This window comes from Malus sylvestris, chromosome 12 (assembly GCF_916048215.2).
Source record: "Malus sylvestris chromosome 12, drMalSylv7.2, whole genome shotgun sequence".
Taxonomy (NCBI): Eukaryota; Viridiplantae; Streptophyta; class Magnoliopsida; order Rosales; family Rosaceae; genus Malus; species Malus sylvestris.
Genome location: NC_062271.1, coordinates 28,676,584 through 28,703,322, shown reverse-complemented (window position 1 = coordinate 28,703,322; position 26,739 = coordinate 28,676,584). Strand labels below are relative to the sequence as shown.

The window sequence follows — 26,739 nt, the reverse complement described above, 5'->3', positions numbered from 1 at the left end:
ACGTAAGATTAGATACAAGTCCACACTACGTTCATCCAATGAAGGAAGAAATAGACGATGTTTTAGTTACAAAACGATTCACATCAATATAGTGTTTTTTCGAGCTTACATGAACACGTACAAACTGGCTGGTTAATGCATACACTCTTGTACTTTTTAGTCACAGGATTACAGGAATCAGACACAGCAAACATCTTGTACACAAACGCTTTTCATTCAACAACAATAAAGCTTTAAACCACTAAATAAGGTCGGCTATATGAAACCTAAACGCTTTCCAATCACATATCTGAATTGGACTCCTCTGGGATCACTGTTAAAGTCACTATCTCGTCTCTCGCTCGTATAACGACTGCCTTGATGGGCACCCTGACTCGGTCTCCCATTATTTCAATGATCTGTCACAATTTCACCAATAATATGAACCATCATACTGAATAATCATATAACCAAGTCATATGCTAAAGTTTGGAGCAAATACTATCGATGTCTACCCAGACAAATTTTAGTCCAACCCAAGGCCGAACAACCCTCCTGCCAAAGATGACCGATTAGCTTCACAGATATTGTGATAAAGGAAACCAAATTGTCAAAGACTTATATGACTTTAGACTAATGAGTTTCATGCTGAAAGTATACCCGCTTTTCTTGAAGTGCTCTATGATTTTGGTGACTGAATCGATTGGGAAGGCAAAACTCAATCCATCAGCAGCAAGTACTTTCATAATATTAACACCAATCACTTCTCCGTCAATATTCACCAAGGGCCCCCCAGAATTGCCCTGCACCACGCAAGTGAGAGACCAGAAAAAAGGAGCCAAGTCTTAGGCACATTTCATAGTCATTATTAAGGGACACACACAATGAAGAGTGAGAGAGATACCGGATTGATTGCGCAATCTGTCTGTAAATACTCTCTCCGCACTCCACCAAGACCCAAATCAGTGCTCTTTCGGTCAACACAACTAGATTTCAGGGAGAAAACAAAATGAGGAAAAGGCAAGAAATAGTGCTTACCATTGTCAATTTAAGACACAACGCTAGCTTTTCTTACTCAACATCTATCATCTACATAACATGGAAAGCTTGAAATTGTTCGTGTTGCTAGAAGTTCCACTTCATAACTGGTAAAAGAAAAGAACAACTCCTTATTACTCAAAATTATTATAACTTACCTTATAATACCAGCTGTGACAGTATTCTGAAGTGAAAGTGGACAACCAACAGCTATCACCCAATCCCCAGGTTGAAGTTTACGTGAACTGCCGAGCCTTGCTGTTGGCAGTGGGGTTTTAGAATTGATCTTTACTATAGCCACATCTGATTGTAAATCTGCATTGACCACGGTACCCTCAAATGTTCTACCATCTTGCAAAGTGATATGAACCTTTACCAAGTTACACCAAACCTCAAACCTACTGCATTTCATAACTCAGTCCTACGACTCTTACCCTGTGGAGCAGAGATGTTGACAACAGCAGGACCGACCTTCGCAGCCGCCTTTGCGAAAGAATCTCTGCCCAAACATCCAGAACATGGCTTTGGGGTCTCTTCAGACGGGGAAACACCAGAAATATCCTTCCTTATATCTGATGATGGAACTGGACTCTTTCTACGGGACATAGAGGAGCCAATAGCTCCGTTTGCCATGGAAGCCACAGTGATTCACACAATGGCGCAGGGATTGACACTGATGCCTTATAATCTAAAACCCAATTCATGAGCAATGATATGATTATTACAGCTACAAATTATGGTCTATAATCACAGTTAATCGATCAAAAGCACACTAATTTTTAGCCTCAAATTAAAGTTTATAAATATTAACGCCAAAAACATCTCAAACGAATCACAATCTCAATTCAAATTTTGATCAATCAAAACCCAACATTTGATTTCTAATGTCCTCAATTACCCAGCAAGCAAAAAGTGTTTGACAACAAGAAAAGATCAAAATTCAATATGGAACAAACAAAAAAAAAGAACTTGGAGCTCACCGGAGTTTCTGCTGCCGTTGGTGTAAAAAAAAGCCGACCCTGCAGCGGCGGCAATGGCTGCAATCCGGTTCCGAGTTGAAAATTTTCTCTGACGGAATCAGATGGGAAATTCAAAACTTTCAAGAAAAGTAACAAAATTTAAAATTAATTTGAATTAAAGTGCGATAATACCAGAAATTGGTTGATGAGTAGAGTGAAGAAGAAAGCTTCTGGAATGTGTTTGGAAGTTCTGGAACGCAAAATACACCAAAACCCCGCGATAAACCCGCCCTTTTGCTTTTGTTGACGGCGCCTTAAATCTCAGAGACCGTACAAGTTTAAATGGGCTTTTCCCATATGAAATCCAAGAAAACAAACTTCTCTCCCCCCCTCCTCAAAACCATTATTTCTTTTAAATGAGCGAAAATGTCGGTAGGTTAAATAGTTGGTTATTAATTTGAAAAAAAAATCAGTAGGAATTGAATCCGCACTATTTTGCATAAACATGATTTCTTTCGCTACTACGGTAAAACTCCATCTACAACAATTTTTAGAAAAACGTTACTTCTTTTGAAATACTAACCCATGCACGAATTTTCTCTTCTCGCTGCTTCAGTTGAGCAATGATTTTAAATTAATTACATCCTTTTGATTTGCCTACGCTATTCTCAAGTCCTTTAAGACGCGTCAATCGACCATCTACCATTACAACTGTCAATTTTTTTTATATCACAGTAAAGGTTATTTTCATGAATCGAAATCTTCTCTGCATCTCAGAGTTTGGAGTCGACAAACAAAGTAATCCCAACCATACATTTCAAATTTTACGACCCCCATAGTCCATCTTACTAACTCACTTTATAAAACCTAAAGGTTCGAATCTAACTCTTGAACGACCCAAATTACGCTATCCGTTGGCTATGGACTACGAGATCCGAAGAGAATCTTAATTCTATTTTCATTTGTTCGCATGGAGAAAGCTAACTGAAAAGAGATCAAATTGACCATTGAAACATATTGGCATGTTTAGAAAATTGGGTCTCGAAGCCAAATTCAAAGACAAAGGAGAAATTAGAAGAACGTTATTAGTTGCATATGTGAGGTAGGCTAATTCGACAGGCAATGTGTACAACCGCTTGCATTTCGAAAAGTCAAATTTTCACCAAAAAGTTTGCATTTTGATCTCCATTTCCATTCACAAAAGCAAGAAAAATCCATTGGAGGCTGCCCAGAGTATATCCAACCCTCTACAAGTCCCATTTGAGCACTACTCACTAAACCAGTGATTACCCATTAACCAAAATCCAAAACAGACTAAATTACCTAACTTCCCTACCCAGTCACTGACATTCATGATCATGTAGTTCTTGATAAACCAGAAACACCAGACGACGGGCTCCTCGGAGCATTGGAGGAATTGGGGACATTTTCCTCAACATCAGAAGCTGAATCGGCAGCCGCCGCAGGGTAATGAATTGGGGACATTCTCTTCGGCTTTGAGGGTAATGAATCGATTGAGCATCGACTGCGCTTTCTCTTCGTTACGAGCCATTGCGATTGATTTGCAGTAGAGATTGATTCAGGCGAGAAGCGTCGATGGAATTTGATTAAACCCTAAAGAAAATCCTAGTTGGTGATGGTTTTGGATAATTGGGGATTTTTTGTTCAACCTCGAGAGTGAAATAGTGGCTGTTAGGTGAAAATTTGTAAGTGTTGACATTTTTTTTATTTTTTATTTTTTGGTTAAACGATAGATTTTGTTACATTAGATGTTAGATTAGTTATCGACGAGATTTGAACTTATATCATCATGTGAGGAGCTCAACACCTTTTCACCACTGTAAAAAATGGTCACTTGCCTAATTGTTGGACATATTTGCCAAACGGGTAAGTTGGAGGTCCCATTCTATTTAAATTATATTGCATAAATTATATGACGTGATTGTTAATAATTGAATTAAATATTTTAACGTGCTAATTTTATATATAAATTATTATTGGTATTTCAAAATTTTTATGTTACGGTCAAAACTCTCTATGTTCAGAAAGAAAAAAACATTTTAGGAGTGTCAATAATAGTTTCCTTTAAAATATGTGACACATCATACAGTTTACGAATTTGTTCTAAAAAATTGGTCTACCTATTATCATCTTTCGCCAAATTCGTATGGGATATTTCCTAGTAAAAATATGCTCCTCACTAAGGGTGCAACTTTGGGTTGTGTCAACTCGAATCCATCTATATCTAACTTGATTTTAAATCTGAACAGACAAGTTAGAACAAACTAAAAATTCGCCCAAATCCAACCCTACCTCAACCCCATTATTTATTCAGTTAGTTTTGGTTGATGGTTTGCCCATCCATGTCAAGTTTCAACCTAAATATAATATAATCTCTACCCTGAATTGCTTATGCACATAGTACCAATCTCATATATTATCTATGATCTATCCCACATATTACCCTCAAAATTGAATACTTATGTAATTCCCAACTCGTTTGGATTTAGATCCATGTAAGTGAGAATTTCCTATTAAAAACAGGAAAATTATTCTAATAATATTTTTTCAAAAGGAAAGGAAAATCTCAAAAAATTAACCCATATACTAGAATCCCTATGAAGTGGTTCAGTGGTTGTGAACGAATTTCATACTCCTATTTCATACCACATGTCCTGCGTTCGATTCTTATAGCTGGGTGAATTACATGATGGTGACTAGAGAGAGGCTGAAATACCTCTGTGAGTCTTCTTCGTCCTTGAAAGACTGAATATGAAACCCATTGTGATATACTTGATTAAATAATTAGTTGATAGTTGATAGATCTCTCTTTATCGCTATGAAGCCTACAACATAGATAATGTCATTGCTAATTTAGCACATAATTACAAACCCGTAATCAACGAACTACTCTTTATTTTATTCTAATTTATACCTAAAATACTCTTTAGTAACTTTCATAATGTAATAATATATATGTTGTGATTTAACTTGTGCAAAAATAAAAGAGAAATGCTAAAGAAATTCTTTTCAAAAGTAAGATTTTGTATGAATTTTTTGTCACTTCACTATTTAATGGTAATTTTTTTATCAATATTATAAAATATGTACAAAAAACATGAGGTAATAGACATTCTCACTTTGAGAAAGTTCCATTGAATTGCTAATAATTTCTAAAACAAATAGGCATAGGTGACCCAATGTTCGAGGACAAATTTTAGGTTGTATTTCACACCAGCACGTTCTGGGTTCAATTCTTGGCGCTCATGAATCGTCCGATGAGCCTTCACATCCCTCATAATGACTAACTGTCTTAGTGAAGATACCAACTAGTCTCCTTAAAAAAATAAAAAAACAAGGTTTGTTGTCAAAACATTTTACGTGTCATAAACTGAGAAGGTAAAACAAATATTGTTCATAGCAAATTCGGATTTTAAAATTATTTATTTTGCATGATATTCGTTCCCTAAATTCGCCATGGGCCTCGCGGGCATACCGGGAATTTACTCAAACATGAGATTGGTGAGTGCAGGCGTGCTACTACTAGATGCCGCTAGTAGACGAGTTTTGAATGATTGAGGTTGCGCCTGATATTGACTTCGAACCAAGAGATTGTGTCATTGAATGGGAGTGGCTTGCCTTAAAGATAAGGACTTTACTTATATGGAGAGATGAAACAATATGTAAATGGCAAGGTTGCTGGAAATGTAAATGGCAAGGTTGCTGGAAATGTAAATGACAAAGGCAAGTGAATGACTAATATTGTTGATTGCTTGTAGATTAAATGACTGGAAATGAGTTGTACATAAAGACTACAAATGAGATCGATACTACTGGTGAGCAGCAGAGCTATTAAACTAGACAAAAGATGACTTTTGTGAGGGCTGATCCTAAAAAGGATTGAGGTTGGGGGCTAAATATAGCTTCGTATGCAAATCTGGCTTGAGCAGAGTTTGTGTATTTATTTGTTTGATTGGTTGAGTGTCCATAATCCTTCTGCCTTTGCTACTATATATAGAGATCTTAAAAAGTCCCCTTGCTAAGAACAATGAACTTGCCCGAAAGAAGTTTGGCCAGGTTGCATTGTGAAATAATAAAATAAGCAAGTTTGTATTTCACCACATGATTTCACCTCACATCTCCACCACTTGTAATAAACTAACATTTAAAAGAAGCAATGTGGCTTCTTTCACATGTTCTTTGCAGGATTGTCTGCATGATGTCTCCCATCCAAAGCCAAATATCCATCAAAGTTCAATGTTTTGTCTCATCATCCTCCAAATGTCATATTTTACCCAAACACCCAAGGACAAGGATTGTCTGCCCTCCCACTTCCGTGCCCTTCCGTGTCCTCCTGTTTTGTGTGGTCACGGTTAAGCCACGTCAACATTTTATATTTTTTTTTATAGAGATAATAGGACAACAATGAAATATAAAATGTTAACATGGCTTAACCGTGACCACACAAACAGTAGGGTATGGAAGGACACCAGTTGGAGGGCAGACAATCGTTGCCCAATACCCAAATAAGTAAAATGGTACACATTTCAGGTGCAAACACTAGCTATAAATATTTTCATGCACACTTCAAAGTCCAAAGCTTTACAGCAAAAACCAGACAAAAATCTTCAATTGTCCTAAAATTTGTATAAAAATCCCAAATTTCCAACACTTCGCCGGCCACCGTAATTTGATTAGGCCATGACCGCCGTCTCCTCCCCTCCTTTTCAATTCGTCCTTCTAGACTGGACTCCCGATTTACTCAACACACCCAACATGGCGCACCCGCAGCCTCAGTCACAGCAGCCTCCCAATTCGGCCTCCGATTCCGAACCCGGCGACTCCCACTCTCTCTCCACCCAATACCCAAGCCCAGGCCCGAACCCGAACCCGAACCAAATCCCCAAGATCCACAACCTGTCCTTCAACCAGGACCACGGCTGCTTCTCCGTCGCCACGGACTCCGGCTTCCGCGTCTACAACTGCGACCCCATCCGCGAGCTCTTACGCCGCGATTCCGGTCAGCAGGGCGTCGGAATGGTCCAAATGCTATTCCGCTACCCAATCCTCGCCCTAGTCGGCGGCGGTCCGGACCCGATTTACCCGCCCAACAAAGTCATGATGTGGGACAACGACGAGTCGCGGTGCTACGGCGAGCTCGTTTTCCGATCGGAGGTCAGAGGCGTCAGGCTCCGCGGCGACCGAATCGTCGTCGTTTTGGAGCACCAAATCTTTCTCTACAGTGTCACCGGAACGCTCGAGCATCAGATCATGACCATCTCGAACCCCAAAGGACTCTGCGAGGTCTCGCAGAGTTCGGGTCACCCCGTGCTGGTGTGCCCGGGGCTCCATAAGGGTCAAGTTCGGGTCGACCATTACGGGTCAAAGCGGACCATATTTATTGGCGCCCACAATTATGCGCTCTCTTGCTTGGGGCTCACGCAGGACGGCCGGCTGCTCGCTACGGCCAGCAGTAAAGGGACTTTGATTCGGATTTTCAATGCTTTGGATGGTTCATTACTACAAGAGGTATTTAAATTTCAATTCTTTTTCTTAATGTTTTCAAATTAATGTGTTTTTGGGTGCTAATGTTCATGCCTATGAAGTTTATTTGAATCCGAATAAAATAACTGTCCTATGAAGTTTTGTCAAAGTTTGGTTTTTGGGAACAATTTGTCTCAGTAATGAGTCTGACATTCATGATTGATAGGATTTGGTTCATGCTTGATTAAGGGTTTTAGGCTCAAAATCGACATGGTAGCGGTTTCCTTGCAACCGAAGTTTGAGCGAAGCCCTAAAACCAAGCATGATTCGGGAACCAATTTGTCATAAATTTAGGTGTCATCTGTGGCATTACAAGCTGTGGAGCTCTGTGCTATATTTGAGAGCTTACTTGGTATCTTGTGTAGGTGAGGAGAGGAGCTGAGAGAGCGGAGATTTTCAGTCTTGCTTTCTCCTCCGGTGCACAATGGCTAGCTGCGTCAAGTGACAAGGGCACCGTCCATGTTTTCAGCGTTAAGGTTGATTCGGGATCCTTGGGGGGTGAGAGATCAGGCAGTTCATCAGAATCCAGTCACCCGAGTCTGTTGGGCATTTCATCTCTCTCCTTCATGAAAGGTAATATACTTTGCATAGTTTATACTGGAGGGCTCTTCGGTTAACTTGCAGACGCTGTTAATCGGAATATCCTATGCCTGCTGCATTGGTGGCAAGGAAAGTTACTCGGAATATCCTACGTCTGCTGCATTGGTGGCAAGGAAATTTGTTCCCAAATCCGCAGGCGTTTTAGATTAACGTAAATTTCTAAATGAATAACAGTTGCGGATTCTGATCTTGGTCTCTTTCGGTTTCATTCTAGGTTTATCTTTCTCCGGTGTGCTGCCAAAGTATTTCAGCTCAGAGTGGTCAGTAGCTAAATATCACTTGCCGGAAGGTCTGCGGTACACTGTTGCCTTTGGCCACCAGACGAACACGGTGGTGATCCTTGGCATGGACGGAAGGTAAGCGATTTTGATATTGTTTGTTCTTTTCTTTCCTGCTTCTGAATATTACTCGTCTAATCCAGTTATCGGATTACCAATGCAGCTTCTACCGATGCCAGTTTGACCCCGTAAACGGAGGAGGGATGAGTCAGATTGAATCCCATAACTTTCTTAAGCCCGAAGAAACCTCCTGAAGTAGTGTAAATATACAGTTATGGTAATGACTCCTATTACGTTGCGTCCTTTTGTCCCTTGCATTGCTTAGGGTTGAAATTAGTACATATCTGAGGAAATGAGGAATGTGCTAGAGATTGTTCAACATTTCAACATTGTAAATAAACTTGTCTCCAAATTTCTGCTTCGCAGCGTTCGGGATTAGTTCAATTTTGACCTTACTGTATGTTTCTGCGAGATTTACATACGTAAGATTAGATACAAGTCCACGTTACGTTCTTCATCCAATGAAGGAAGAAATAGACGATATTTGAGTTACAAAACGATTCACATCAATATAGAGAGTGTTTTTTTGAGCTTACATGAACACGTACAAATTGGCTGGCTAATGCATACACTCTTGTACTTTTTAGTCACGGGATTACAGGAATCAGACATAGCAAACATCTTGTACACAAACGCTTTTCATTCAACAACAATAAAGCTTTAAACCATTCAATTGGGTCGGCTGTATGAAACCTAAACGCTTTCCAATCACATATCTGAATTGGACTCATCTGGGATCATTGTTAAAGTCACTATCTCGTCCCTCGCTCAATTAACGACTGCCTCGATGGGCACCCCGACTCGGTCTCCCATTATTTCAATGATCTGTCACAATTTCACCAATAATATGAATATCTTTATGATGTTGTTAGGAGTTTCCAGAATTACAGCTAATTCTGTAAATTTCAATGAAATAGTGTTTTAGGAGTTTCCAGAGTCCATTTAAATCCAAAATATCTTTATGGAAAGAAAATGATGAGACGAATCAAACTCGTTATTTTTCCACGACCTAAGATGGATTTACTTCTGCCTCTCCACATAGCCTTATAAGGTTGGACCTTATTTCTTGCACCCCTTGGCATAACTTGGAAACATCGATTGGACTTGGTGGCATGCATGTGAGAACGAGTTGGGTGAAGAGCATGTCGACATCTTGGGAGGGTTTGAGATTTTCTCACACAATTCGCAAACTCTTTGTACCAAAGCATCTCCCTGGCAACACATGTCGACACTATGAGGATATGGTGATCAAATACTATTGGGAAATAAGATTGAAAAATCGAAGTTTCAAACACTCTTGAGAAAAATCTCCACGGCTTACTTGGTGACATCCTCCAAGGAGTCGTCATTTGTGGGCACTTGTGGGGTCCATGTTGTGAGGGGTTGCGAGTTGATTATTGATTTATAATGCATTGTGATTGTAGGTCCATCGCACCTCGATTGCCACCTCAATTTTTTTTATTAGTGTAACAATTAGTACTCACGAGTTCTGTAAAATTTCTAGAATAATGTTAAGAAAATCAAATTTTAAATAATTTAATATTTGACAGTTAATTAATAACCTAATTATCAACAATAATTTTATTTGATAATAAAAAAAATTATTTCCCTAGTATTATCCAAATTTTTACAAAAATGCTAGAATTTTCTTGTATATTATTTTTCTTATGGTGGCACATATATTTGTAGAACATAGTCTTGTTGAGGAAGAAAATAACATTCACATTCTATTTAAAATAGAAAATACACCTGAAAAGAAAAATAATAAAAATTAAGACGTGTGTGATAGATAAAATATGTGTGTGAATAGGTAAAGTAGCAAGCCATCCCTACCAACGGTTCTGGTTAGTTCAGCAGGGAAAAGTAGTGATATGTGATGTAGAGCGATGGGAGAAAATGATGCCATCTCTTTTTTTCTTACATTGAACGCACAAATGAGACCTAAATATAAATAAATCAATAAAGGGAGAAAGGAGTCCTCAAAACCCTTTTTATGGTAGGCACTCATGATCACAAGCTAGTGACAACTGATAAGATCATACATTTAACAATAGTACTTACTCTTAATTACCATTAGAGTTCGTAAATAAAAATGTAGACTATATTAGATTTTCGAAGTAGAACAATGTAAAATACGAAATGTATATCCTCATCAAAGATACAGAGTTTTACACATTATATATGCATGATAGCTCAACGCACATTTCTTATTAAATTAAGAGAAAAAATTAACACCTAGATAAATAGACATGAAGACACTTAAATAACCTAATTAGATGTTCGATGTTACATGATCAATATCATAATGAGAAACAATTCCTTAACCTAAATAAGGCCTAGCTTAGATCCCCATGAACTCCAAGACGAGGTAAGTTGGATAAAGATTCTCCTACTTATACTTTCACACAATACTGATTTATATAGAGAGTAATTTAAACATTTTCTTGAGTGTTGGCCTCATGAGTTACTATCAGCATCTTTCAGTTCACACCATAGCAATTGGCTTGACATTTTGTTGTGAACCCCACATGCCTTAACCTAACTATAAACAATGTCATAGTCAGGTCCACATAATGTAATTGTCCAGATTAAAAGTAAATAAATATATAACTTTGGTTGAGTTTTGGAGTTTCTTCACCCAAATTCTTCATTCAAAATCAAAATGATGATAGCTGCTACTTGTTTTGGGAATGATTTTTGTATATTATTCACACTTTTGTTTATATATGTCCCGTAATTCTTCTTCGGTTATTTAATTCAAAGATAAAAAATGAATATAAATGAGCATCGATCACTTCTCTTTGTTTATATATATTTTTATTGGAACTATATTCTACCATATATTTTAGAAATAATTTCAAGTTAGTTTGGGCGAAGTTAATGATTCGGTTATGCAGTTTCTTAATCTCTAAAACACAAAATCGGTCCCGATTTACATCATCAGATATTCGGATGTCGTAGATTGGAAAAATTAGATATTCAAATGTGTTACAACAGTAAGTTAATATTTTGTATTTGAAGACAAAACATATGCTGCTGTGTGGGGCCTTTATGTATCTACAATGTTGTCATAGACACTGAGTTCTTACTTGTTAGACGTTGTCAAAGTGCCTCGTAGCTTCCACTATGCTTATTCTGTTTTTTCTCTAGCTGAAGATTAAGTTGGCTTTACAGGAACTGGGTGGCCATATAATTCCAATCAGTAAAAGCGTCTTTCCTAATTCGAATTCAACTTCCTACGATATTGTTATATTAATATTATTTATTCCTTCTTTTTTGTCAGCTTTAATTTTCTCTTTCTACTTTCAAAGGTTGAGATACCATATACAATTAAATCCAGATGCTCTCCTCTTCCATTTTTTCATTTCCCTCCAGTCCCTTTCTATTTGAACACTTACGATTAAACATTTTGTGTTAACTTCTTTATAGGGAGAACAATACAGAGAAAAATATGTGAGAAAAAATAAGAAGAGTGAGATTTTAGAGAGGAGAAAATCTTATTCCTATACAATCATTCTTTTAGGTAGTGCAAGATGCTTTTCGCCCTTGGAAGTTTATTTTTGTTTGACTTCATTTTTAACCTCTAAAGATATGGATTCTTACAAGCAGCAAAAACAATTTGGAAGTGCATCACTTTCATGCAATATATACAATATATATATATATATATACAGAGAGCTTAAGGGGAGGGATCCCCATTTTTTGAAAAAAATGGGGATTAGGTGTGGGGCCCACTTCACATCTAATTTCAACGATCCGAACCGTCTATTTTGTTAGTCTCGATTCATAGATCATCCTTGCAAAATATTAGCTAAATTGGAAATGTTTAAGACATCTAATTGGGTTCAAGGAAATGAACGAATACTTTGTTATATAAGAAAATATGAAATTTGATATTGATAATTAAATAGGCAAATGGTTTCGGATTGAATTGAATTTTTGCAAGGATGATCTATGAATCGAGACTAACAAAATAGACGGTTCGGATCGTTGAAATTTGATGTGAAGTGGGCCCCACACCTAATCCCCATTTTTTTCAAAAAATGGGGATCCCTCCCCTTAAGCTCTCTGTGTGTGTGTATATATATATCTCGGGTGAATTGTTCCGATAAAATTAGTTAAATTCAATTGATTTTTATCATCAATGTTTAACCTTTTTTGCATCCTCATCGATATTGATACATATATAGATTGCTAGTCCATCTAACATTTCCATAACTCATCGCACTCTATACTCCAAATATTTAAACAAACCCTAATCTCATTACGTAGACCTTCAAGCAATGGCAGCCCAGAAATTATTCCTTGTATACAACAACAATACCAACACCACCTTATTCCACTAAGTGAGGTCAACTGTTATAGAGATTCGACATGAAAACGAAGTACCAACTGTCGATTATCTAACGCCCTCTCCCACCTTCTTTATTCGTATCGTCGTCGTTTTGGAGCACAAAATCTTTCTCTACAATATCACCGGCTTAACGATCAAGCATTAGATCATGACCATCTCGAACCCCAAAGGCCTCTACGAGGTCTCGCAGGGTTCGGGTCACCCCATGCTGGTTTGCCCGGGGCTCCATAAGGGTCAAGTTCGGGTCGACCATTACGGGTCAAAGCGGACCAAGTTTATTGTCGCCCACGATTCTACGTTTTCTTGCTTGGGGCTCACTCAGGACAGTCGGCTGCTCGCTACGGCCATCAGTAAAGGGACTTTGATTTGGATTTTCAATGCTTTGGATGGTTCATTACTACAAGAGGTATTTAAATTTCAATTCTTTTTCTTAATGTTTTCAAATTAATGTGTTTTTGGGTGCTAATGTTCATGCCTATGAAGTTTATTCGAATCTGAATCAAATTATTGTCCTCTGAATTTTGTCAAAGTTTGGTTTTTGGGAACAATTTGTCTTAGTAATGAGTCTGACATTCATGATTGATAGGATTTAGTTCATGCTTGATTAAGGGTTTTAGGCTCAAAATCGACATGGTAGCGGTTTCCTTGCAGCCGAAGTTTGAGCGAAGCCCGAAAACCAAGGTCCAAGCATGATTCGGGAACCAATTTGTCATAAATTTAGGTGTCATCTGTGGCATTACAAGCTGTGGATCTGTGTGCTATATTTGAGAGCTTACTTGATATCTTGTGTAGGTAAGGCCATCTCCAACCGATGGCTGGCCAGATGGCTCGTTTTAGCCATCTGGCCCTCCAAGATCCTCCAAGATATTAATATTTTAATGAACAGTACAGGGCCATATTTGCCTCTGTCTCCAACCGAGGGCCAGAGGGCCAGATGGCTCGTTTTAGCCCTGTCATAAAAAACCGTCTCCAACCGAGGGTCAAAGGGTCATAAAGCCAAATATAATTTATTATTTAAAAACTACAACTTAAATTCAAATTCAATGGCTAAGTAACATCAGCTAGCCGTTGAATTTGAATTTTTTTTTGTTATAAATAGGGTGGATATTGGGATATAATTCACACAACTTTGAATTCAATCTATTTCAATTCAAGTTTGCAATGAATTCCAACTTTGGATCCTCTTCAGATTCCAATTGGGGGTCCTCATCCAATTCCAAAAGAGAAGCAAAATTGGCACAAATGAGACGAGAAAATGAGGAGTCTAATGAAGAAGTTCAAGTAAGACACAACAAACAAAACAGAGGAGCAGCCATAGCTGTGGCCATGGTGTGTCAGCCAACTGAGGAATAACCTCAATGGGTGGCTCTATTACTGGTCGCTGTTACAAACCACGAAACAGAGCGATGACGCATGCCAATCTAATGAACAACTACTTCAACCCTAACTTGGTATACACAGAAGAGGATTTCAGACGTCGCTTCCGGATGAGGCGTCATGTCTTCGAGCGTTTACTTCGTGATGTCCAGCGGGTCAATCCGTACTTTGGACAGAAACGGGACAGAGCATGCCGCCCCGGTTTCTCACCTCATCAAAAGGTTACTGTTGCACTCCGAATGATGGCCTATGGCTCCTCAACTAATTCGATGGATGAAACCCATGGTATGTCTAAGTCTACATGCCTCTTAAACAATTTTGTGACACAATTGTTCAGGTTTACACAGACGAGTACCTCTACGAGCCAAATCAAGAATTTGAATTGGCTCATTCGCAAAGCTGAAGACCGTGGGTTTCCGGGCATGATAGGGTCATTAGACTGCATGCATTGGGATTGAAAGAACTGTTCCACTGGATGGCAATGAGGCTTTAACGGAAGGTCGAGAAAGCCAACTGTTGTGTTAGAGGCAGTTGCCTCATATGACACATGGATCTGACATGCTTTCTTTAGAGTCCATAGATCCAAAAATGACATTACAGTTCTTGGGCGTTCACCCTTCTTCAATAACTTAACGAAAGGTAAAGCACCTCAACTTGACTACTACATCAACGACCGTCAATACAATATGGGGTATTACTTGGCATATGACATCTACCCAAAGTGGGCGACACTTGTCCAAGCAATTCCAAACCCTAGGAATGACGCAGAAAAGTTGCTTACCTTACACCAAGAGGCATACCATAAATATGTTGAGAGAACTTTCGGTATTCTACAAGCACGATGGAAGATCATCAACGAACTGGCAAGAGAAGGAGTCAAGAAAATTTAGACTCCATCATGATGTCTTGCATCATATTACACAATATGATAATGGAGGATGAGCGAGATAGGTATATTGATGGAGAGTCCGATGACGACCAAGAAGATCCAAATAGGTCAAGAAGGGCTCGTGCAAAAATATATGATGGGCCTAATTTTCCTTTCAATCCAAAAACTGGTAGTATCTCTATAAATGAGTACATGAGGCGCTATAGAATGATACATTCTCGTGCCACAAATAAGTACCTACAACAGGATCTTGTTGCACATCTTTAGGCCAAAAGAAGCATGGAGTAAGTGTTTAAGTTTTATGTTATTAAATGTTTTTAAAAATTTTGTTTAAGTTTCATGTTGTTAATTGTTTTTTTTATGTTGTATAATTTGTATGTTGGTTAATGTTATTTAATGTTGTTTCATATTGTTTAATGTTGTTTCATGTTACTTCATTTAATTTAATGTTGTATAATGGCTTAGGAAGTTATAGGAAAGAAACATAATTTTAAAAAAATATGAAACAAATTTTGTGAAATAGAAGTTATAGGAAAAAAAAGAATTTAAAATAAAATGAAACAAATTTTGCGAAATAGAAGTTATAGGAAAAAATGGAATTTAAAAAAATATGAAACAAATTTTGTAAAATAAAAGTTATAGGAAAAAATAGAAGTTATATGAAAAAATTTGTAAATAAAAAATAATAATCAAAACTGTAATATACTTTGCATAGTTTACACTGGAGGGCTCTTTGGTTAACTTGCAGACGCTGTTACTCGGAATATCATATGCCTGCTGCATTGGTGGCAAGGAAAGTTACTCGGAATATCCTATGTCTGCTGCATTGGTGGCAAGAAAATTTGTTCCCAAATCCGCAGGCGCTTTAGATTAACGTAAATTTCTAAATGAATAACAGTTGCGGATTCTGATCTTGGTCTCTTTCGGTTTAATTCTAGGTTTATCTTTCTCCGGTGTGCTGCCAAAGTATTTCAGCTCAGAGTGGTCAGCAGCTAAATATCACTTGCCGGAAGGTCTGCGGTACACTGTTGCCCTTGGCCACCAGAAGAACACGGTGGTGATTCTTGTCATGGACGGAAGGTAAGCGATTTTGATATTGTTTGTTCTTTTCTTTCCCGCTTCTGAATATTACTCGTCTAATCCAGTTATCGGATTACCAATGCAGCTTCTACCGATGCCAGTTTGACCCTGTAAACGGAGGAGGGATGACTCAGATTGAATACCATAACTTTCTTAAGCCCGAAGAAACCTCTGAAGTAGTGTAAATATACAGTTATGGTAATGACTCCTATTACGTTACGTCCTCTTGTCCCTTGCATTGCTTAGGGTTGAAATTAGTACATCGTAAATATCTGAGGAAATGAGGAATGTGCTAGAGATTGTTCAACATTTCAACATTGTAAATAAACTTGCCTCAAAATTTCTACTTCGCAGCGTTCGGGATTAGTTCAATTTTAACATTACTGTACGTTTCTGCGAGATTTACATACGTAAGATTAGATACAAGTCCACACTACGTTATTCGTCCAATGAAGGAAGAAATAGACGATATTTGAGTTACAAAACGATTCACATCAATATAGAGAGTGTTTTTTCGAGCTTACATGAACACGTACAAACTGGCTGGCTAATGCATACACTCTTGTACTTTTTAGTCACGAGATTACAGGAATCAGACGCAGCAAACATCTTGTACACAAACGCTTTTCATTCAACAACAATAAAGCTTTAAACCACTAAATAGGGTAGGCTGTACGAAACGTAAATGCTTTTCCAATCACATATCTGAATTGGACTCCTCTGGGATCACTGTTAAAGTCACTATCTCGTCTCTCGCTCGTATAACGACTGCCTTGATGGGCACCCCAACTCGGTCTCCCATTATTTCAATGATCTGTCACAATTTCACCAATAATATGAACCATCATACTGAATAATCATATATATAACCAAGTCATATGCTAAAGTTTGGAGCAAATACTATCGATGTCTACTCAGACAAATTTCAGCAACAAAAAACTGACTGTAAATATTTCACACTATAGCATTCACTTTCAATCCAAACTGTAACGATATTATTGTACGGGTTCTAATATGGCAATACCTCCTTGATGCTCTCAACAGCGTTTCCATCAAATTCAATAACAACATCACCAGGACTGAACCCAGCTCGTTCAGCAGGCGATCCAGGAGTTACCTACACGAACATTGGGCAGATTATCAGACAAGCGATCCAGCCATCTCAACAATCAAGCAGGAATATGTTCGTTCCCCTGGATGTACAATGTCAAGGTATTCACGATGAAGTTAAAGTAAGAGCATGGTGCATTAATCTTATTCATCGTTTCCTAGCACCCAGTGGAAATAATTGTGTTATTTGTTGAATCCCAACGTTCTATAACAGCCTCGTGTCTGTGTTTGTACATCACGTACCCATTTGGACAATACTGATGCATATCAAGGTAGGGAAAACAACTTAGGCACTATTACCAGATTGGCTATGAAGCCATTTAAAAATCTTGCAATTCAGAAACTGCCATAGGATGGAATCTACTGATATGTTTTCTACACGGATAGATTCAGCTACTATTTGGATAAATGTGCATAAATTTAGGAAGGAAGCAACTGTATACATACCATAGGCACTAGAATGCCTTTCTTCACATTTGGGAATGTAGGATCTCTTTCTTTAAGCTGATTGATGATCATCTCATTGAGATCGATCATCTTTAGTCCAACCCAAGGCCGAACAACCCTCCTGCCAAAGATGACCGATTAGCTTCACAGATATTGTGATAAAGGAAACCAAATTGTCAAAGACTTATATGACTTTAGACTAATGAGTTTCATGCTGAAAGTATACCCGCTTTTCTTGAAGTGCTCTATGATTTTGGTGACTGAATCGATTGGGAAGGCAAAACTCAATCCATCAGCAGCAAGTACTTTCATAATATTAACACCAATCACTTCTCCGTCAATATTCACCAAGGGCCCCCCAGAATTGCCCTGCACCACGCAAGTGAGAGACCAGAAAAAAGGAGCCAAGTCTTAGGCACATTTCATAGTCATTATTAAGGGACACACACAATGAAGAGTGAGAGAGATACCGGATTGATTGCGCAATCTGTCTGTAAATACTCTCTCCGCACTCCACCAAGACCCAAATCAGTTCTCTCGGTCAACACAACTAGATTTCAGGGAGAAAACAAAATGAGGAAAAGGCAAGAACTAGTGCTTACCATTGTCAATTTAAGACACAACGCTAGCTTTTCTTACTCAACATCTATCATCTACATAACATGGAAGGCTTGAAATTGTTCGTGTTGCTAGAAGTTCCACTTCATAACCGGTAAAAGAAAAGAACAACTCCTTATTACTCAAAATTATTATAACTTACCTTATAATACCAGCTGTGACAGTATTCTGAAGTGAAAGTGGACAACCAACAGCTATCACCCAATCCCCAGGTTGAAGTTTACGCGAACTGCCGAGCTTTGCTGTTGGCAGTGGGGTTTTAGAATTGATCTTTACTATAGCCACATCGGATTGTAAATCTGCATTGACCACGGTACCCTCAAATGTTCTACCATCTTGCAAAGTGATATGAACCTGTACCAAGTTACACCAAACATCAAACCTACTGCATTTCATAACCCAGTCTTACGACTCTTACCCCATTTTACAACATCCTTAATAATGTCCTAACATGAATTATTTTCAATTTTAAATATGATTTTAAACTTTGAAATACATGCCCTTCCTATATGTAACAATGTGATATTTTAAATGACGAAAACTGGGAAGTAGTTTCTAACCTTCCCTTTTGATGAAGCTCTCAGGCCATAAAAATCAACTACAGTATGAGCACATGTTAAAATTGTACCGTCCTCGTTAATAATAGTTCCAGAGCCTATACTCTTTCCCGGAGTGATCCCATATGCACCTACAAGACTCAGTTGACAAATTAGCATTATTGTCGATTTCACAATATAATACACAACAACCTCAAAATAAAATGCAAAGTAGGAAAAATAAACATCCCAAAATGTACGCTTACCCTGTGGAGCAAAGTAGGAAAAATAAAATGCAAAGCAGGACCGACCTTTGCAGCCGCCTTTGCGAAAGAATCTCTGCCCAAACATCCAGAACATGGCTTTGGGGTCTCTTCAGATGGGGAAACACCATAAATATCCTTCCTTATATCTGATGGTGGAACTGGACTACTTCCCACAGAAAATAGAGGAGCCAATAGCTCCGTTTGCCATGGAAGCAGCAGCGATTCGGGCAATGGCGCAGGGATTGACACTGAAGCCGTATAGTCTAAAACCCAATTCATGAGCAGTGATATGGACATTTAACAATTACAGCTACAAATAATGGTCTATTAATCACAGTTAATCGATTAAAAGCACACTAATTTTTAGCCTCAAATTAAAGTTTATAAATGCTAAGCGCAAAAACATCTCAAACGAGTCACGATCTCAATTCATATTTTGATCAATCAAAACCCAACATTTGATTTCTCATGTCCTCAATTGCCCAGCAAGCAAAAAGTGTTTGACAACAAGAAAAGATCAAAATTCAATATGGAACAAACATAAAAAAAAGAACTTGGAGCTCACCGGAGTTTCTGCTGCCGTTGGTGTACAAAAAAGCGGACCCTGCAGCGGCGGCAATGGCGGCAATCCGGTTCCGAGTTGAAAATTTTCTCTGCCGGAATCAGATGGGAAATTCATAAGTTTCTAGAAAAGTAACAAAATTTGAAAATAATTTGAATTAAAGTGCGAGAATACCAGAAAATCGTTCATGAGTAGAGGGAAGAAGAAAGCTTCTGGAATGTGTTTGGAAGTTCTGGAACGCAAAATACACCAAAACCCCGCGATAAACCCGCCCTTCTGCTTTTGTTGACGGCGCCTTAAATCTCAGAGACCGTACTAGAAGTTTTGAATGGGCTCTACAAACCAACCATCAAGTTTAAATGGGCTTTTCCCATATGAAGCCCAAGAAAACAAACTTTTCTCCACCCTCTTCAAATTTTTTTTTTTCTTTTTTGAGTACATCGATATTTTTACCCTAAGGGGAGGAGGAGTTCGGCTAAGCCACATAATGGGCAACCTAATTTGGTATTGAATTAGTTATCCACGAGATTCGAACTTAAGATCTCTCACTTCCAAGTGAAGAGTAATACCACAAGATCGTAGTATTGAGTGACAAATCATTTTTTCTTTTAAATGAGCGAAAACGTTGGTGGGTTAAATAGTTGGTTATTAGTTTGAGAAAAATCAATAGGAATCGAATTTGCACTATTTTGCATAAACATGATTTATTTCGCTACTACGGTAAAGCTCCATCTACAACAATTTTAGAAAAACGTTACTTCTTTTGAAATATTGACCCATGCACGAATTTTTTCTTCCCGCCGCTTCAATTGAGCAATGATTTTAAAGTAATTCCATCCTTTTGATTTGCCTACACTGTTCTCGAGTCCTTTAATATGCGTCAATCGATCATCTACCATTACAATTGTCAATTTTTTTAGATCACATTAAAGGTTATTTTCATGAATCGAGATCTTTTCTGCATCTCACAGCCTTAGTCGACAAAGCAAAGTTATCCCAACCATACATTTCAAATCTTACAATCCCCATAGTCTATCTTACTAACTCACCTTACAAAACCTAAAGGTTCGAATCTAACTCTCTTGAACGGCTCGAATTACGCTATCCGTCAGCTCTAGACTGCGAGATCCGAAGAGGATCTGAATTCTATTTTCATCTATTCGCATGGAGAAAGCTAACTGAAAAGAGATCAAATTGACCATTGAAACATCTTGGCATGTTTAGAAAATTGGGTCTCGAAGCCAAATTCAAGGACAAGGGAGAAATTCGAAGAACATTATTAGTTGCATATGTGAGGTAGGCTAATTCGACAGGTCAATGTGTCCAACCACTTGCATTTCGAAAAGTCAAATTTTCACCAAAAAGGTTGCATTTTGATCACCATTTCCATTCACAAAAGCAAGAAAAATCCATTGGAGGCTGCCCAGAGTATATCCAACCCTCTACAAGTCCCATTTGAGCACTACTCACTAAACCAGTGATTACCCCATAAACCAAAATCCAAAACACAGACTAAATTACCTAACTTCCCTACTCAGTCACTGACATTCATGATCATGTAGTTGTTGATAAACCAGAAACACCAGACGACGAGCTCCTCGAAGCATTGGGGGAATTGGGGACATTTTCCGCAACATCAGAAGCTGAATCGGCAGCCGCCGCAGGCGGGTTTGGAGAAAATTCAGCGGCGGGAGCGGAAGGGATATCGGCGACGGTCTTGGCGGGTTTGGGAGACTTCGCAGCCTTCTTTTTGGCATCACCACCGTTGAAGGCCGGCTTCGGAAGCAAAACGGGGTTTATATGTGGAAGCACACCCCCGCTGGCGATGGTCACTCCTTTCAAAAGCTTTCCCAACTCCTCGTCGTTCCTCACGGCCAATTGCACGTGCCGCGGGGTGATTCGACTCTTCTTGTTGTCACGTGCCGCATTCCCAGCCAATTCCAGAACCTAATTCGACAACCAACCCAAAAAACTCAGCTCTCATTTTCGTTTGCCGAATTTTCTCGGCAACCAAACAGCAAATAGAAACAGAACGATTTCAAGAGAATTTTTCACACAATAACCAGACCAGACTAAAAATATTTTGATTTTTGAGGAAAAAAAATGTAAATTAGATGTAAGACTACCTCAGCAGCGAGGTATTCAAGAACAGCGGCCAGATAAATCGGAGCCCCGGTGCCGATGCGCTGGGCGTAGCGACCGGCTTTTAGGAAACGGCCGATCCGACCCACCGGAAATTGCAGGCCAGCCCTGGACGATTTAGTAACCTTCTTCCTCCCTCCGCCTTTCCTGCCACCGAAGCCTCCGCTGATCGCGGCGACCATTTCCTCGCTCACGGGTTTACAAGTGAAACGATCGTTTTGGAGGGAAAGTTCAAGGGCTTCGTAGCGCTCTGATTTTAAATTTGGGAACCGCGGAATTTGGCCGGTCGTTCTTATAGGGAAATGCGCCACCTGGGCGATCCGTGATTTTATACGATCGACGGCTGCAAAAGAGACACGTAGCTATCCAGGATTTACCGTGAGCGGGTTTGGAGGAGTTAAGGTTCATGTTTGCGTTCCACGGGTTTTTTGGTAAATTGCTAATTAAGAACCAATTTCTGTATTTTCTTTCGGGATTAACCCAATTATCTTGCAAATAAATAAAGATAAACATCTCTTTTTCCTTAATAAATTTTGAGGGGCACTGGTGAAATTTCACGTTTAAATAAATAAAATGAAATTCCAAGTTACGATGGGAAACGGAATTTTAATTCACAAAACCATATTTTTCCACTGAATTCCAGATATACCCTTAATGCATTTTTGAACAACAAACAACACATATCGTTACATCAGATTAACCAAAAGACTAAAATACCCCTAGACTTTGTAGATATTCCTACTGAGAACGGCGTGCGTTTTATGCCTTCTTGGGCGACTTTGCTGCCTTGGGAGATTTGGGCGCCTTCTCGCCTTCCTGGGAGCCGGTTTTCTTCGGAAGCAAGACTGGGTTGATGTTGGGGAGCACGCCGCCGCTTGCGATGGTCACTCCGGCAAGGAGCTTTCCAAGCTCCTCGTCGTTTCTCACGGCCAAGAGCACGTGCCTCGGGTTGATCCGAGTCTTTTTGTTGTCACGTGCCGCGTTTCCCGCCAATTCCAGCACCTGATTTCGATCCGCCACCGTAAATTAATTAGCAAAAATTGAATATCCATACACATAAACGGAAAAGGTTTAGATCTGAAAAAAGTGGATCGTGAAATTACCTCGGCTGCGAGGTATTCGAGGACGGCGGCGAGGTAAATGGGAGCGCCGGTACCGGTGCGCTGGGCGTAGCGGCCCTTTTTGAGGAAACGGGCAATACGACCGACGGGGAATTGCAGGCCGGCTTTTACTGACTTAGACACCGACTTCTTCCTCTCTCCGCCTCTTCTTCCGCCGGCGCCCTTGGTGACTTTCGTGGTTTCCATTCTCTCTGAGCTTTCTGGGGAAACGAAAACGATGCGTTTAGGAGGGAAAGTGTTTGTTTCGACGCTCTGGGATTTGAATTTGGTCAGGACTGGTTTGGTGAGTGGTGTTTATAATGGGGGTGTGCCACGCTGGCAATCCGTGCGGATTTGGTGCGGCCAATGAGATGAGTTTTAATTGAAGGGAAGGGTTGTGATATTTATGACGATCAACGGCTGTGATTTAATGACATGCTGGCAATCCAAGTCCTTTTGGGTGTGGCGACTAGTTGGAGCGCTGCATATGCTTTTGGATCAATGCTGTGAGACTTTTTTGTCATTCATTAAAATACAATTTAGTCCATGTTCTACAGAAAATTATGAACAGTTTATGTAATTTCGCACAAATTAAATTTTGTCATTTTTTAACTTTTATCATTCATATGTGATCATAACATATGTCTAATTTAAAAGATACAAATATAAGTTGCTCCCACATTTCCCAAAAAAAATTGTTACATACAAAATGTACGGGTTTAGGCTAGTACTTAATTGCACACGCATAGTTTATTGGTTTCATCTAGTTATTTTTAACGAAAGATGTAAAATGTCTTGAAATTTATAATTTACATTTTCTGTTGACTACAAACTTGAAGGCTCTCCAATAAACAGGATTTACAATAGTTATTTTAGTCGGAAATGTATATAAAACTTACATTTTATGAGATACATCTCGCTTGTTAAAAAAATAAAAGTAAATAATGTCCCAAATTTATATTTTCCCCTATTGAGTTCGCTAGTTAACGTGTAAAACTCGTTGCATTCGGCACAAAGAAGAAGAAGAGTGAGGAAGAGACGCCTATTAGGGAGAAAATTACACGATCGATGACACACCCCGATCCTAGAATCAGGGTGTGCTGGCCGTCACGTGAGCGTGACGTAACCAAAAGTGCGATGCGGAAGCAAAAGATATGAGAAATACGAAGGAATAAAAACCAACTACTAGCACTAATATCCAACTAGCATGCTAGAGTGAGTTTAAGTGTGCAGTACACAATTTCAGAGCATAAATACTAGGTGCAGTCAAGTAGGACTATAATTAAATTGCAACACCCGCAGGTGAGTCCTACATGCAGGCAGTCTGTCAGAACGCCGAAGAAAACCTCGTGAGCCACCAACTGCTAACTAGAACCTGGAGGGGCGCAAAACAAAATTGAATGGGTCAGTAAAACCAAAGTTTTCCAAAACATTTCATTTAAAACAATTATAACCCCTCGCTGTAAAACCTGTATACTTTCCCAGAAAATAACATAATAGCATAATATTTGTTCAAATCTCTCAAAACATTAATCTTTACCAAAATCAACAAGTATGCCATGCAATAATGTCAATGACTGAATATGGATGCATCAATATAACAGGTGACATAATGAATCAACCGGAGACCCTGTAGTTGGTCATGTACGGTTAATTCTATAGCTCGCTATCAAATCCAGCCGGAGTCACCACGGTGACCTGTACGGCGTTACTCTGCACATAAGTCGGAACTACCTGAAGTAGTATGTACGACAAGAATGGTGAAATAATACGCTCTAGTGCTTCTCTCATCAATCATTTGCGCGCATAATCTAAGGTCACCTACCAGTCCTAACCATCTCTAATGGTCTGTACGACTAGCATGTCGAAACCCTCTCATGGTATGTACAACATGCACCTATTTGGATCCAAGGTGAGCGTGCGGTGCGGTGAATACTATAAGCACTAACACCAGAGGTGCAGGTTATGAGCTCTCAACACAATTCATATCATCAATAATTCACATGAATAACATAAAACTCACCTGATACTCACATGTGCGTCCACAACACCAATTCACATATATATATATATATATATATATATATATATGCATCAAATATCAATTCATATAATTCACAATATGCATGCATGGCATTTTAAAACCTACTTTCATTTAAATTCAATTTATGGGAAAATCAATAGTATATAGGTATAAACATAAAATATTGCCTATCCACTGGTAAGTCGATGGGTCGTAACCCCCGTGACGTCCCTGGATGCGCTCGTCATCGGGATAGGTGTCACCTATATGCGAAACAACTATAAAAACGTTAATTAAAGCACATAACCGACAATTCGAAATAACTTCTCATACGGTGCTCAATTTGGGTATATGAATATACCACAGTGACCTACTCGACGTCACGAACGTCGACATATTTTTAGAAAAAATTTTGGGCTTGTCACGCACCCCCACGCTCCTGGACATGCACGGGTCTACGCGCCCCCATGCGCGTCTCCTACCTTGGGCTCGTGCGGACTGGTTTTTCTGGTGGCCAGAAAACTGGAGATTTTTCAATCTCCTCGTTCTCCGTCATTTCTCAACCAATTTCTTCTTATTTTATATCAATTTGAAGCCCTCAACATGTAGAATCACGTTAGACTAATTTAAGGCTCTAAAAATAACGAAATCTCACCGGAAAAATTCTAAGAAAACCGGCCAATTTTGAACTCAATGATCCCGACGTCCAAAACCTTCAAACTAAGTACTCTGAGCTTCCTTAGGACCTCACTAAGCTCACTATAAGCTTAGAATTTCCTGAAATCCAACAATTCACGTGTGCATGAACAGTGATCTCAAAATGGGTTTTGGATTTCACGTGATATCGAGGGTTCCAAGTTCTAAAAATTACACCAATGAACTCACAAGCTTGCAAGGATTCACAAACTTACCTTTTTGACATCGATCCGTGAAGGTTGGAGGGTTTTGGTGCCTCGTCCGTACGAGTCGAGAGGGAGAGAGGAAGAACTGAGAAGGGGAGAGAGATAGAGGGCACAGGGAAAGGGACAGGGAATCCCGTGTGTGTGTGTGTGGTCCCTCAAAAATATTCCACTCTTTAATTCCCTAACCACACAAATATATACACACATCCTTTAATCAAATTCCAATTTTTCCAAAACTTAGGGAAGAATATATATTATTCATAATATGTCACACCCATACTTTAGTAACCGCCATGGCAGTTTCGTCGTTTCACAACCTCGAGAATAGAATCTCGGGACGGGATGTGACAATTGATATCCATGTAGTTGGATTTCTAAAGAATTAAAGATGAGATATGAGAACAATGGAAGAAAGAAGGAACATAATTAAAGATTCATTACTTTAAGGGATGCCATATAACTTTTCCTTTTGTTTTGCCTGGCATTTTAAGAAAATTGCCCACCATCTTTTAAGGCACATAATGCGTGACATTATCTTTGAAATTATGTAAAATCTCTTTATTATTTGAAATGCATTGAAAATCTCAACATAATTTTTCTCCAAAAGTTACGCTTCTACTGGTTGTTATTTCATATTTGATATGTCTTTTGTAAAAATTGAATCCAAAACGCCTCACTTACAAGTAAAAGAGAATATTATTAAACTGTAGTACTAAGTGGCAATGAATAAATGTGAAAAAGGTATAAAATGTATAAAATGTGAAAAAGGTATAAAATGTAAAAAACTGGTGCGCATCCAGGGAATCGAACCCTGGTCAGTACCGTGGGAGGGTACTATGATACCACTACACCAGATGCGCTTGTTGTTTATGTTT

At 38.9% G+C, this 26,739-nt stretch overlaps 3 protein-coding genes, 1 non-coding gene and 1 pseudogene across 5 annotated transcripts; 1 reads left to right on the top strand and 4 right to left on the bottom strand.

The window, feature by feature from the left end:
- Positions 1-60: 60 nt before the first annotated feature.
- Positions 61-19,432, bottom strand: LOC126592333 (putative protease Do-like 14; annotated as a pseudogene).
- LOC126592780 (autophagy-related protein 18a-like) lies at positions 6,558-16,504 on the top strand. 2 transcript variants are annotated; one of them, XM_050258561.1, is made up of 4 exons: positions 6,558-7,505; positions 7,886-8,093; positions 8,335-8,476; positions 16,244-16,504. In XM_050258561.1, exons 1-4 carry the CDS (start codon positions 6,678-6,680, stop codon positions 16,341-16,343), a joined length of 1,278 nt encoding a protein of 425 aa, XP_050114518.1. In that variant the 5' UTR covers positions 6,558-6,677; the 3' UTR covers positions 16,344-16,504. The 2 variants fall into 2 exon arrangements, with proteins under 2 accessions (XP_050114518.1, XP_050114519.1); XM_050258562.1 differs by lacking the exon at positions 16,244-16,504 and adding an exon at positions 8,562-8,842 and having other exon boundaries at positions 6,559-7,505.
- Positions 19,433-21,048: 1,616 nt separating the features above from the next.
- On the bottom strand, positions 21,049-22,289 carry LOC126594533 (histone H2A.1-like). Its single transcript, XM_050260890.1, has 2 exons — positions 21,824-22,289; positions 21,049-21,644 (listed from the first exon to the last, which is right to left on the bottom strand). Exons 1-2 carry the CDS (start codon positions 22,019-22,021, stop codon positions 21,252-21,254), a joined length of 591 nt encoding a protein of 196 aa, XP_050116847.1. The 5' UTR covers positions 22,022-22,289; the 3' UTR covers positions 21,049-21,251.
- Positions 22,290-22,425: 136 nt separating this feature from the next.
- On the bottom strand, positions 22,426-23,234 carry LOC126594534 (histone H2A.1-like). The gene is made up of 2 exons (XM_050260891.1): positions 22,943-23,234; positions 22,426-22,841 (listed from the first exon to the last, which is right to left on the bottom strand). Exons 1-2 carry the CDS (start codon positions 23,144-23,146, stop codon positions 22,599-22,601), a joined length of 447 nt encoding a protein of 148 aa, XP_050116848.1. The 5' UTR covers positions 23,147-23,234; the 3' UTR covers positions 22,426-22,598.
- Positions 23,235-26,653: 3,419 nt separating this feature from the next.
- TRNAG-CCC (transfer RNA glycine (anticodon CCC)) lies at positions 26,654-26,724 on the bottom strand. Its single transcript has one exon. It is a non-coding gene; the product is annotated as a tRNA-Gly (tRNA).
- Between the last annotated feature and the right edge of the window lie 15 nt (positions 26,725-26,739).

Excerpts from the sequence above, each read along its gene's own strand:
- LOC126594534 (XM_050260891.1), bottom strand. The coding sequence starts at position 23,146 with ATGGAAACCACGAAAGTCACCAAGGGCGCCGGCGGAAGAAGAGGCGGA. Across the intron at positions 22,842-22,942 it reads TCGAATACCTCGCAGCCGAG|GTGCTGGAATTGGCGGGAAA; the intron begins GTAATTTCACGA and ends GATCGAAATCAG.
- LOC126594533 (XM_050260890.1), bottom strand. The coding sequence starts at position 22,021 with ATGGTCGCCGCGATCAGCGGAGGCTTCGGTGGCAGGAAAGGCGGAGGG. Across the intron at positions 21,645-21,823 it reads TTGAATACCTCGCTGCTGAG|GTTCTGGAATTGGCTGGGAA; the intron begins GTAGTCTTACAT and ends TTGTCGAATTAG.
- LOC126592780 (XM_050258561.1), top strand. The coding sequence starts at position 6,678 with ATGACCGCCGTCTCCTCCCCTCCTTTTCAATTCGTCCTTCTAGACTGG. Across the intron at positions 7,506-7,885 it reads ATGGTTCATTACTACAAGAG|GTGAGGAGAGGAGCTGAGAG; the intron begins GTATTTAAATTT and ends TATCTTGTGTAG. Across the intron at positions 8,094-8,334 it reads ATCTCTCTCCTTCATGAAAG|GTTTATCTTTCTCCGGTGTG; the intron begins GTAATATACTTT and ends GTTTCATTCTAG.